Raw genomic sequence first — 14044 nt, forward strand, 5'->3', positions numbered from 1 at the left:
CCCAAAACTGGCCGGCCGGCTGTAGCCAGTGTACTGTGCACAATAAAGAATGAGTTGGTGCTAGAATGCTAACCTCTGAGCAGTTATTTCAGTTTCTTGTCACAATTTTAAGAATTCTGTTTAACTCAATGCAACTGATGTTTTACAATAGTGTATCTCCTGCCAAAGAAGTTGGTGTCATTCACATTGTCATTGTGTGGCCAAATCACATTGGGACAGGAACTGTAAGTAGAACACATGTTCTTGCTGTCTCTCTCCACCCATCATTGCCACCTTCCCTTAATGCTTACAACTGCTGGTCAGCCCCCTGCCCTCTTTGCTATCCCACTAGATGCCATTTCTTTGCTGCTAGCCTCTTCCCTCTTCCTCCCACTGGTCTACCCCCTAGCCACTGGCTGCCATACCCTTTGCCTTCCTGCTTGCCTCCCTACTCACCATTCTGTAGGTTCAAGCTTTGTTGGATTAGATAGCGAAGCTATATGTGAGACAGTGCCTTGGTGACACTATAGATTCAAAAACACAAGCAGTAATTTACATGGTTCGTAGTCCAGCAGAGAGCAGACTTAGTTGCTGGCAATGACATGAACCGCAACTGCACTGGCTAAGAGTTCATATGCTGCAGTTGCAGAGACAAAAAGACATAGCCTGTCATAAATATCTTGAAGGATTCCTGTTTGCTAATGCAAACTTATTTGCTTTGTGAAGACTTTTGTCACAAAACCACAAAAAGTAAGACTACCTACAAAATATGGGTATGTATATGATTATGTTACTAGACGAGATATTCGAAGACCTTGGCCGGAGGTGTGGGTTGAAATTGGACCATGGAAACAGGGAAATTTGCATTCAGTTAATTAAATAAACCTGGAATAAAATGTATTGCAACAAGTCACTGGCTCAGCATCCACAATTCTTATGATGCAAATGGGACACTCCCAAATCATTCTACTACCAAGTGAAAACAGAAAATGCTAGAGAAACTCAGCAGTCTGGCAGTATCTGTGGAGAGTGAAACAGAATTAATGTTTTGAGTCATTGGATTTGAAACATTAATTCCTTCTCTTTCCTGCAGAGAAGCCAGGAATCAATCGACTTGATCACGGCCTCACCAATTACTGTGCATCTGTCCAAGGAAATATTAGGAGAGACAGGGGCTGATGTGATGATTGAGATAACAATGTGTAGAGCTGGATGAACACAGCAGGCCAAGCAGCATCAGAGGAGCAGGAAAGCTGACGTTTCAGGTCAAGACCCTTCTTCAGAATTGGGAGAGGGGAAGGGGATTCTGAAATAAATAGGGAGAGAGGGGGAGGTGGATAGAAGATGGATAGAGGAGAAGATAGGTGGAGAGGAGACAGACAGGTCAAAGAGGCGGGGATGGAGCCAGTAAAGGTGAATGTAGGTGGGGAGGTGGGGAGGTAGGGAGGGGATAGGTCTGTCCAGGGAGGATGGACAGGTCAAGGAGGCGAGATGAGGCTAGTGGGTGGGAGGAAGAACAGGTTAGGGAGGCGGGGACAAGCTGGGCTGGTTTTGGGATGCGGTTAGGGGAGGGGAGATTTTGAAGCTTGTGAAATCCACATTTATACCATTGGTCTGCAGGGTTCCCAAGCGAAATATGAGATGCTGTTCCTGCAACCTTCAGGTGGCATCGCTGTGGCACTGCAGGAGGCCCAGGATGGACATGTGGTTCAAGGATTGAGAGGGGGAGTTGAAATGGTTCGCGGCTGGGAGGTGCAGTTGTTTGTTGCAAACCGAGCGTAGGTGTTCCACAAGGCGGTCCCCAAGCCGCCGCTTAGTTTCCCCAATGTAGAGGAGGCCACATTTGGAACAGCAGACACAGTATACCACATTAGCAGATGTGCAGGTGAACATCTGCTTGATGTGGAAGGTCTTCTTAGGGCCTGGGATGAGGGTGAGGGGGGAGGTGTAGGGGCAGATGTAGCACTTCCTGCGCTGGCAGGGAAAAGTGCCGGGGGTGGTGGGGCTGGTGGGAGTGTGGAGCGGACAAAGAAGTCACGGAGAGAGTGGTCCCTCCGGAAGGCAGATAAGGGTGGGGAGGGAAAAATGTCTTTGGTAGTGGGGTCGGATTGCAGATGGCGTAAGTGTCAGAGGATGATGCGTTGGATGCGGAGGTTGGTGTGAGGAAGGGAGTGTTGTCTGTGTGAGGGAGTGTGTAATAGTGTCACTGTGTGAGGGAGTGTCTAATGGTGTGGACGTGGGGGATTCTGTTTTGGTTGTTATTGCGGGGAGGGGGTGTGAGGGATGAGTTGCGGGAAATGCGAGAGACATGGTCGAGAACGTTTTCGACCACTGTGGAGGGGATGATTTCCCATTTTCACATTAAGAGCACCCTTCATCAAATGGCCTAACTCTGCTCCAAACAGGTACACTCATATGTATGTCGGCATGTTATGTGACACTATCACCATGCCAAATAAGATAGATTTAGAACTGACCTAGCAGCACAAAAGGGACAGACTTGGAGGCATTGTGGGGCATTAGCAGAACTGTACTTGCTTGTGCTGTTGAATCTATACTGTCACAGTGGCACTGTCTTGCCTGACCTGTCAATGACTATCTCAAACAAGGGAGATTCCAACAATCCCCCCTTGACATTCAATAGTATTTCCCCACCATCAACACCTTGGAGACCACAACTGAATGGAAACTTAATATAACCTGCATACGAATACAATGATGACAAGTTTCAGTCAACAGTAGAGTAATTTGTGGTAATTATCTCATCTCCTGACTTCCCAAAATTTGTCTACCATTTATAAAGCACAAGTCAGCTGTAGTGTAATGAAATGCTCTCAAATTGTCCAAACGACTGTAACTCAAGCTGTAACACTGAGGGCATAGTGACAAAGAAAACTGATACTTCAATTATATACAAGTCATTTAAAGAAAAAACAGCTGTGGATTCTAATGAGATTTGTTAGGGACTCTTCCTTGCATCCTACCTGCTTGATTGGCCTGATTAATATTTTCGTTTCTTGTTAGTTCTTTTGTAGCCCACATTCTGATGCTCTGGCGATTCAGTTCTGAGTTAACTATGAAAGTCAGGTTAATTTAGGAATTATTTAGCAAAAATAGTGAACATTTCTGAATTGTGCAACATTCCATTGTAGAGAAAATTTCTAATCAATAGCATGAGACAAAATTACAAAAGTCCACAAAGGTTCCAATTTGCACTTTGAAGCCTCCTCTCACCTGTACCAGGTAGATAGGCCAATTGCCTGTGTCTTTTTTGCCCACATGGAAGTTGCATTACAAGAGTCCTCGTACATCAGTAAGGCAGCTGATGGGCCCACAACTAGCAGCTGAAGTACCTGACCCCATCCTTCCCATGAATCTTCTGTTGCTAGCCCCCATTGTCATACAAGAAACAGGGTAGCACGGTGGCTCAGTGATTAGCACTGCTGCCTCACAGCGCCAGGGACCCGGGTTTGATTCCAGCCTTGGATGACTCCCTGTGTCTTTGTGGGTTTTCTCCAAGTGCTCTAGTTTCCTGCCACAGTCCAAAGATGTGCAGGTTAGATGGATTGGCCATGCTAAATTGTCCAGGGATGTGCAGGCTAGGTGGATTAGCCATGGGAAATGCAGGGTTACAGGAAAGGGATGGGGGATGGATCTGGGTGGGATTGTCTTCAGCATGTAGGTGTGGAATTGATGGGCTGAATGGTCTGCTTCCACACTATAGGGATTCTATGTTGGAATCACCTGTGAGAAATCACTTGCATTGTAACTAAAGGGTAAATCAGACTAATTTGATATAAGCCAACACTTTTCATCTGTCTAAAAGCTAACATGACAATCTATTTTTGGTGGTAAGTATGATTATTAAATTGTAAAATCTTAAAATAGTCGCTAGTATATTAAGATGTTCACCTCTGAACATTTGAACCGAGCCAGACGCTATAACAGATTTTATGAAAATTATGGACAACTTGAGACTAAATCTTGAAATTTAACCAAACATTGACTTGATTTCCAACAATTCCTCCAATAAGAGTGAGGGTAAAATAATTGAATTGACTAATTAGGAAGGGGACAGGCTCAAAGGGAACATGAATCAAAGAATCAAGAAAGCAATATTCACATCCTTCCTCGGTTCTGCACTTCCTTCAAGTGCTTAAGTGTTGAATTTGCCTGATTGAGATTCATTCACGATACCTTCATTGACTCCATTTTTGAGCTTCACTTCATTTAGTATTGGAAGTATCCTCTCTGCCCAGCCCCTCCTCCTTAGGCTAGCTCTAATTACTGGATAGTAGCCAATGATTGTAAAAATCTTCTTTTCCTGTGAAAAAGCAAGAGGGAATGACTTACATTGGGAGAGTGCCTTAACATTTCTCTCTGAGGTCTAAAGTAAAATTATTACTGTCCCAAGAACTATGTGCCCAATTAAGATGTATTCAATGTAATCTACACAAGTCTTAACTGGAGAGGAGCTTAGATTTTCCTTTGCAGAAAGACTATAAGTAGAAGTATGCTACGCGAATTCATTCACTAACACTGATCCTGGTTTAATTTCCTCAGTCAACATCATTCATTCTGGTGAGCTCCGGAGATTGTAAGATAAAGAAATTTCACTCAGATCTTGCCTGTTTGAGGACCAGAAGCAGCATGCTGCTTGGTCGTCTTAAGGGTCTGTAATAACTTGAAAGGAGTTACAGTATGAAGCTTTATTTTGAGAGTAGGGCATAAATTTCAGAATCTGGAAATGTAAGTGAGGGCAGGGCACAGAGTTCCGAGATTTGTAAATGCCATGTGAGGAGGTTTTGTAGGAAGTAGGGGGCAAAATAAAGGCACTAGTTAGAATGGATAAATAGAGGGCCCCAAGCAGAGCAGTATAGAACAACAAAAGAGAAAGGAGATCAGTGCCACTACCACAATTCAGCACAGGATCACTCAATGCCAATAAACATTTAACGGCCTTGCCAAGTCAACAAAGTTAAAGGATAAACTGTACGTTCTAAGTGTGCACCAGGTCTACAACTAGCTTAACCGATTTACTATGATTGCATAATTAACTATCAATGCCTAAAAAGTGGCATGGAGCCCATTTAGACTCAATGTTCACCTGTTTAGTATTTCCTCAAAAACATAGAGATAGATCCGGTGTTGGTAATGAATCAAAAAGGAAATATTCAATTGGAGGCAATGTAGACAAGTCATTGACCGATTTCTTAGAGAAGAGAAAGAAACAAGTTTTTCAGAGAGGATTTCTCTGCTGAAAGTGGTTTAGTGAGTATTACGGTACATGGTCAATACATGATAGGGTAGTGGAGATGTAAAGGCCAGACTCATGCAAGAAACAAATGGATGATATATTTGAGATGTGGATAAACAAAATAGTCTTCCTGACCCATAATTGCTTAGTGAACTGCAAGATTCAAATAATCTGCTAAAATAGTCTTATTTGACCCTGCAACAATCTAATCATCTGTGTACTCAAGCTGAATTTTTTCTACTCCCATGGGATACAGTAGGAGGCAGGGAATGTCAGGGAAATGGGGGTGAGTTGTGTCAGGACAGCGTTTCAACCTCTAGAGTAATTTCCAAAGTTACCCAAATGATGGAGCCATATGAATGGGATGACATTTCTCCTGCATCCTATTGCCCCTACCAGCTCTGAGCCCTTTTATTTGATAAGTTTAATGGAAGCAACCTAAGGCATCTCTGCTATTGAGATGCCCTTGCACTTGCCTGCCTGCTGTGGCAGTGGCCATCTCTCTCTCAGTGGGATTGCCAGTTTAAAATCAATGTGAGCCCCCTGACTTAGTATCCAGCCTCAGGAACCAGTGTGCTGTCCTAATGGAATGGTGTGCCTGGGCCACTAAGATGTGTTACTGGGCACTGGTGACATAGACTGCCTTGGAACACCAAAATAGGTGCAATGACAAAGGCTAAAGCCCACCAGAAAATTCACCCCTTAGATTCAAATTCTCTCGTTTCCCCCCCAGTAAAATAGTACACATAGCATGTAGCTGCCTCTGTCTTTGGAAAGTACCTACATATGCAGTCTTAGCAGTGATGCATGTCACATCAATAAGTTCCTAAATTTTCAGAACACTAATACGGAGGCAGTTCACATTGCAGTAAACAACAAGATTCATTTTACTGTCATGCTGCACATCACAGCTAGCTTCATTCAGCGAGTGAGCTGGGAAGATTGGGGACTGCCAAGAAAAATAAAGTGAAATTTAATCCCTCTTAATTATTTTATAGCTCAACAACATATTCCACTGGCAACTTGCCAAATGTTTTTGGGTTGTTAGGAGGAGCTTAACACAATTGCAGCTTTTCTTTCCATCCAGAGCAAACTAAACAGATGACAAATCAACTCAAGTCATTCTACTGTTACTTCCTTGAACAACAACCAAACTCATATCCATGAAAGGTGTCATTCTGCTTTTCAGGCCGAAAATAGCATGAAAATATGAACATACAAACAAGGAACAAGAGTAAACCATTCAGCCCCAGAAGCCTGCTCCGCCATTCAATCAGATCATGGTTGATCTGAGTTTAACCTCAACTCTACATTCCTGCGTACCCTCAATACTCTTTCATCTGCTTAGTAATCAAGAATGTCTCTACCTCTGCCTTAAAAATATTTAAAGATTCTGCATTCACTGCATTTTGAGGAAGGGAATTGCAAAGAGTCACAGCTCTCTGATAGAAAGTCTTTCTTCATGTCTGTTTTCAATAATCAGTCTCTTATTTTTAAACTATGGAACCCCCTAGTTCTAGATTCTCCCACAAGATGAAACCTCCTGTCCACATCAACCAGGTCAAGCTACCTCAGGACTTTACATGTTTCAATTAAGTCACCTCTGAATCTTCTAACTACACAGAATACAGGCCTAGCCTGTCTAACATTTCCTTATAAAGCAATCTACTCATTCCAAGCATTAATTCTAGTAAACCTTTTACGAACTACTTTTCATACATTAACATCCTTCCATATGTATGGTCACCAGTACTGTATACAGTACTACAGATGCGGTCTTACAAATGCATTGTATAAGTGAAGCATAACTTCCCTACTCTTGCGTTCAAATCCCCTCACAATAAAACATTACATTCTATTAGCTTTCCTGACTACTTTCTGTACCTGCAATATAACCTTCTATGATTCATGCACTAGGACACCCAGATCTCTCTGCAATCTCTCACCATTCAGATAACATGCTTTTGTTTTATTATTTCTGCCAAAATGGATAATTTCATATTTTCCCAAATTGTACTCCATTCACCAGATCTTTGTCCACTCGTTTAATTTATTTGCTTCATTTTATAGGCTCTTTATGTCCTCTTCACATCTTACTTTCCTATCTATCTTTGTGTCATCAGCAAATGTAGCTACTATACTTTCTGTCCCTTCATCCAAATCATTTATATAAATTATATAGAGTTGAAGCCCCAATACTGACCCCTGTGGCAAACAACTTGTGGCATCTTGCCAGTCTGAAAAAGACCTATTTTCTCCTATTCTCTGCTTCCTGTTAGTCAGTTAATCTTCTATCCATTATGTTACCCCCTACACCATGACCTTTCATTTTCCACAACAATCTTTGATGTGGCTCCTTATCAAATGCCTTCTGGAAATCTAAGTACAACACATCCACTAGTTCTCCTTTATCCAAAGCACAAGTTACTTCTTCAAACAACTCCAGGAGATTAATCTGTCCCTTTGACAAAACCTTGTTGGTTCTTCCTGATTACCTTGAACTTATCCATGTGCCCCTGTTATAATGTTTTTAATAATAGCTTCTATCATTTTCATTATGACAAATGTTAAGCTAACTGGCCAGTAGTTTCCTGCTTTCTGCCTCCCTCACTTTTTGAATAATATTAGCTACTTTACAAACTAAAGAAACCTTCCCCAAATCTAATGAGTTTTGGAACATGAAAACCAATACATCAAATATCTCGCTAGCTGCTTCTTTTAAGACCCTAGGATGAAATCCATCAGTGCCTAATGACTTGCTGACTCGCGGTTCCAACAATTTACTCAGTACTAGTTATCTGATAATTGGAATTTTCTTGAGTTCCTCCCTCCCTTTCTATTTCTGATTTACAGCTATTGCTGGGAGGCTACTTGTGAAGACTGCAAAATATCTGGGTCACATTGTGGACAGTGCGAAGGGCTGTTCTAGGTTACAAAGGGACATTGATAGGATGCAGAGATGGGCTGAGAAGTGGCAGATGGAGTTTAACCCTGAAAAGTGTGAGGTGATTCATTTTGGAAGGACAAATTCGAAAGCAGAGTATAGGGTTAACAGGCAGATTCTTGGCAGTGTGGAGGAGCAGATGGATCTTGGGGTTCATGTTCACAGTTCCCTGAAAGCTGCCACCCAGGTGGATAGAGTTGTTAAGAAGGTGTATGGTGTGTTAGCTTTCATTAATAGAGGGATCGAGTTCAAGAGCCGTGATGTTATGCTCCAGCTATACAGAAGCCTGGTTCGGCCACATCTGGAGTATTGCGTCCAGTTCTGGTCGCCTCATTACAGGAAAGATGTGGAGGCGTTAGAAAAGGTGCAGAGGAGATATACCAGGATGTTGCCTGGAATGGAGGGAAGGTCTTACGAGGAAAGGTTGAGAGAGCTAGGGCTTTTCTCTTTAGAACAACAAAGGATGAGAGGTGACTTGACAGAGGTGTACAAAACGATCAGAGGTATAGATAGAGTAGACAGCCAGAGACTTTTTCCTAGGGTGGAGGTAGCTACTACAAGAGGGCATAGCTTTAAAGTGATTGGAGGTAGATACAGGGGGGACGTCAGAGGTAGGTTCTTTACTCAGAGAGTGGTCGGGGCGTGAAATGCATTGCTGGAGAGGGTAGTGGAGTCGGCCTCATTTGGGGCATTTAAACAGCTATTAGATAAACATATGGATGATAGTATAAGGTAGGAGTGGAGGTTAGATCGACCTTAGGATTAGGGTAAAAGTTCAGCACAACATCGTGGGCCGACGTATTGTGCTGTACTGTTCTATGTTCTAACTTGTCTGCCATCTCTTTATCTGCCATTACTAATTCCCCAGAGTTATTTTCTATAAAACCAGCACTTAGTTTGTTAACACTTTCCTTTTTAAAACATCCAAAGAAGCTTTTCCTATCTGTTTTTTTTATATTTATGACATAAGGAAACACAAATTTGTGAGACTTAAATAAAGAATACAATTAGGTTGTTTCATAGCATTTCTCTGCAAAACTTGCATGATTTAGTCCAACAGTAGGCATCTCAAAATGTTGGCAAATAAGAAATGTACAATTCATTTGCTATTACTTCTTTAGCTTTATAAAATGGGTAAGATTATATATTCAAGCTCCTGAGCTCTTCAATTTGTCACTGTACTCAACGGTTTATGCAAATAGTCTTTACCTTGATTGCTCTTTCTGCCAGAATTGTAGCCAATTTTGACCCTTGCTCATTTGCTGATTTTCCTACATTTTCTGCCAAAAAAAATATTTATTGAACTGAATGTAACTTCCTAAACTAAAACATTAATATCAATGTAGAGCAGCAATAATCAGTGGATTAGTCATGAAAACTAATCTGTTTAATGTTACTTTCTTAAAGAGATAAGTTATCCTGATGCAAAGTACTACTCATTTAGTTTACCCTATAAAAAATTTATAGCATCCTCTCTTGGAAACAAAACTTACTTAAATGAATGCACAGTACTTCCAATAAAGTAATTATTTCATCTGATATTCCACAGGGTATTCAAATGAAGTCAGCTAAGCAGTCAGTGAGTAAGGATGTCAACATGCAAGATAGAAAATAGGACAACAAACGCATCTCCAGTAATCACAGCACTCCCATAGTTGATAATATTCTGAGAAGTTTTAATTAGCTAACTATGGGACTTCCACCTGCCACTCAGTCAGAAATCCTGCCTCAGACAGATGCCTTGGCTGATGGTTCTGTTAGTCCCAGCAGTAGCCAGGCCTGGAGTTACAATCAATCCTCAAATTCTACGGCAGCATTTCCAAAACCTTTACATGTTGTGACCTCATTTTAATGCTTCTAAAGTAGTGTGACCTCGGGAATGGGTGGAATTGAAGAGCAGGGGCTCACGGTTTGGTCCATAGCTGTTTTGAAGATTCCCTTGGAACCTTGGCTCAATCTCAGGACTGTCTCACAAGAGTTCCATTGATGCCCCTGAGCTTGTGACCCCAATGGGGTTACTCCTGTTCTGATGGTTGGAATTTACACTCTCATGCCAGCTGGTTTGAGACGGGTAGGGTGTGTCTCATGAAAGCCACCTATCCACCCTCCCTCTACCTAGGTGAAGTTTTGTTAGATGCAGTGAAGGTGTCAAGTGAGCTGCCTACACACTTGAGGACCTCATTCTGTCCTGCACAATTTTACCCATGCCTTTGTCAAACAAGTAGTGTAGAAGCACTAGCTTTGCAAGCTGCTGTCAAGCAAAAGAGGAGCCTCCAAATTGCCACATTTCAACTTTTAATTGTAGGTATGTGAATGTCAGAAGGTGCAGCCAATATACTTAATAAGAACGAACTGAGCTAGCCTCTAACCCAGACCAACCTTTGTTAGCATTATTTGTGAAAGTACAACATGTCAAAGCACTAATGATTCTCCCATTTTCCACCATATCATTAGTGGAAGATTTGCAAAAACCCAGAAGAAACAGCTTAAATGACTCTAAGTTGTTGCTGTGGGATTTCTACCACAGAAATACACTGTATATCTTTTCAACCTATAGTATTCTGGGAAAGCAGGATGTTTGAAGGAAAGGACAGAACATTCAAGCAAGGTGTGGATACTTCCTAATTGTTGATGTGTATCTTAAGTGCCATTTAATTTTGTAGTATGAAATATTAGTATGAAAAACGTTACCTCTTATAAAATGGGGACTATTTCATTTTTTATTGTGGCCATTAGGTCAATCTGGTTACAGATTGGTGAAATAGCAGTAAGGGTTTAATGCCACTTTTGAAACTAATCTTAATCTGCACACTTGCTAGTCCTGAACTGTTCCCAATTGGTGACTAGAGTCAACTCAAAACCCACTGGACTGGAAATGAAACAAGTACTTTAAGAAATTACTTTTCATTAATTCTAGTTTGTCATGACTTCATCCACAACTTTAAAAATTTAACATCCTGAACCTCAAGTCAACCACTGCTTATTTGGTAAAGCTAGACATAGGGGATATGCTTTACAAAATACTGCCAAATTTTCAAAGTTATGAATGAAAAATAAACTTGAATAAGATTTTAATTTTTTAAAATCTATTTAGATTTTACAAGTTTCAAGTGAGTTCTGCCTTAAATTTAAAAGCAGTTTCCTCACCTTTATTTCTCCCTAAACTGCTACTTCTTCGGTTTGCGCTAAAGTGAAATGATTAATTAACTCAAGATTTAACAGGATGTGGAAGAAAATGGATTTGACTCAAGAATAAAAATAAATAATGGACAGATCGGGAACTGAAGCAAGCCCAGGGAGAACACATTGGAAAGGTCGAAAGTCTTTTCTTATTCCTATAATCTTATGCAGACGTTCCTTAAATAAAACTGAAGTTATAATTAATGAGTACCTTCAATGCCCCGAATGAAGAAAGAGAGAGTATTTGATTGCTCATCACCTGCAGAAAAACGGATGTCAAAACATAATGAACAAGTGGTAACCCAGAAACAGAAAGGGATACCTATTTTCTGCAACTAAGAAAACATGTCATCCAAGATACTGACTGGAGCAAATTAAAAAGTCTATATATTAAACATCCTAATTCCAATCAAATTTGAATTCTAATTCATTCAGTTTTTGATCATGCAGTTCACTAATCTTCTTTTTGAATATATCTATGTCAGTGTTAGTTTTGTCAGGGAGTAGTTGTAGGTTCAAGCCCTACCATTGTACCCCCATAGAAGCTGAGCATAAAATTTCAACACTGAGTACTGTACTAATATACAGTCATTCAGATGACATGCTAAACTGAGGTCCTCATTCCTTGCTGCAATGGATGGTAAATTCCACTGCACTGTTTGAAATGTTCCCCTCTCAACAAGCATTATCAAAAATACATTAAACGGTCATTTATTGTAAAGCCACATCCGGAATGTTGCTGTATGCAAAATGGCTGCTGTGTTTGTGTCTGTTTGGGTCTGTTTGTAGTGTTTGGGTCTGTGGTCGGGTGGATCTTATTGACTATGAAATCCACTTGGCCATGGTTCCAATCACTACAACTACATTCTAAAAGTGATTACAATTCAAAGGACTACACAAAGTATGTTTGAAGATTTATGTACAATGTCAGATGACAAGAGCATCATCTTCTCTTAAAAAAAACTTCAGCCAGTCCTAAAGAACACCATGTGTTTAATGATAATCAGAAACTGTGGATCACAACATCACAAAACCTTAACGTTAAGGTGCTTCATAAACACAAGTTTCTCCTTCTCTATTTTTTGTACAGCTTCCCCACTTTTCTTGTTTTCTGCACTTATTTTTCAAAAGACTGCTTAACGAAAATAAGGTCTCATGGTATAAAACGGCCAGTGTCAACTGGATAAAAAATCAAAATGGGCTAAGGACAGAAAAAAACAAGCAGTGGCAAATGATAACACAGTGTGGAACTGGAGGAACACAGCAGGCCAGGCAGCATCAGAGGAGCAGGAAAGCTGACATTTCCAGTCGGGACCCTTCTTCAGAAATGGGGTGTTTTTCAGACGGGACTATGGGAGGCGGTGGTGTTGCCCCAAGGTCAGTGCTAGGTCCAAATCTTTTTGCTATATATAAATGACATAGATATAGGAATATAGGACAAAATTTCAAAGTTTGCACATGATACCAAATTTTAAAATATGGCAAACATTGAAGTGATACCAATCAACTGTGACAAGTGTACAGCCAGGCCAGCAAATTGGACAGACAAATGACAGATGGAATTTATGCAGACAGTGGAGAGGTTTTGCTTTTTGGTTATTGTAAAAGGGACAGGAAATGTAGACTTAATGGTACAATTCCAATATCCAGGAATAGGTGGACCTAAGGATTTGTGTAAGTCTTTGAAGTTGGCAGGACATATTGAGAGAGTAGTTATCAAAGCAGACAAATTATTTGGTGTGATAAACATATATGTATAGTACAAAAGTGGGTAAGTTATGATGAAGCTATATACAGCTCTGCTTAGGTCACAACTAGCGTGTGGTGTCTATTTCTGCTCACCACACTTTGGGAGGTTGTGGCAATGCTTAAGAAGGTGTGAAAGAGATTTACCAGATGCTTCCAGGGATTTTAGCTAGAAAGTTGGGTTGAATCAGCTGGGATTGTTCTCTTTGTAGCAAAGCAGATTGAAGGGAGATTTGACAGCGGTATACATGATAGGTTTAGATAAGGGAAATGGAGAAAAATCGTTCTCATTTGCTGATTGTACAAGTACTAGGAGACACAAACGCAAGGTTTTGTGTAAGAAATACGGGGATATGTGATAAGAGAATGTTTTTAAGCAACAATGACTGGAACTCACTGCTTACAAGGGTATTGGAAGGAGAGATAATGAATTATTTGAAAAGGAAACTCAATCTGGGGGATATAAACATGCAGGGCTATGAAAATGGAGTGGGGTAATTAGGTTGATCAGGCTGCCCTACAGAAAGCTAGCATGGTCTCATTCAGCCAAATAGCCTCCATTATGTGTGTTGAATTCCCCATTCTTAAAACACTCCAATTGTAAAAAGTTCCAATAACTCAGCTGCAAAGAAGGATGGCTTTACAACAAATTTAACTGACAATCTTACACATAAGAAAATGGTCTCCCTAATGTGAGTACAGTCCTTAGTTAATTGCAAAGAAAGTAGTCAATTGAAATTGTACCCTGATCCACTAAGCTTATCGATATTTGAGATTGTAATCCTGGGGATCTTTAAAAAACATCCAGTACCAACATTGAAGGCCGTGAGGTCAGTGAAAGTGATGTCTTCCATCCAACTTGGGAGATGATGGACTGAATTCACTTCTGAATGGTCTGTTACAGTTTTCAAGGCCAATTCATGACTGGCAGTCCCTTC

The 14044-nt window shown here is 40.8% G+C and overlaps 1 protein-coding gene across 1 annotated transcript in view; it reads right to left on the reverse strand.

The window, feature by feature from the left end:
* LOC109927381 (protein monoglycylase TTLL8-like) overlaps positions 1 to 14044 on the reverse strand; it is a 55625-nt gene that overhangs the window by 39637 nt on the left and 1944 nt on the right. The window contains exons 2-4 of the mRNA XM_048610474.1: positions 11572 to 11619; positions 4177 to 4303; positions 2964 to 3053 (exon numbers count right to left, since the gene is read on the reverse strand). Coding sequence (XP_048466431.1) covers positions 2964 to 3053; positions 4177 to 4303; positions 11572 to 11616 — 262 coding nt within the window. The 5' untranslated portion in view covers positions 11617 to 11619. The remainder of the gene's footprint in view (positions 1 to 2963; positions 3054 to 4176; positions 4304 to 11571; positions 11620 to 14044) is intronic.

Source organism: Rhincodon typus, chromosome 22 (genome assembly GCF_021869965.1).
Source record: "Rhincodon typus isolate 14 chromosome 22, sRhiTyp1.1, whole genome shotgun sequence".
In the NCBI taxonomy this organism is placed as follows: domain Eukaryota; kingdom Metazoa; phylum Chordata; class Chondrichthyes; order Orectolobiformes; family Rhincodontidae; genus Rhincodon; species Rhincodon typus.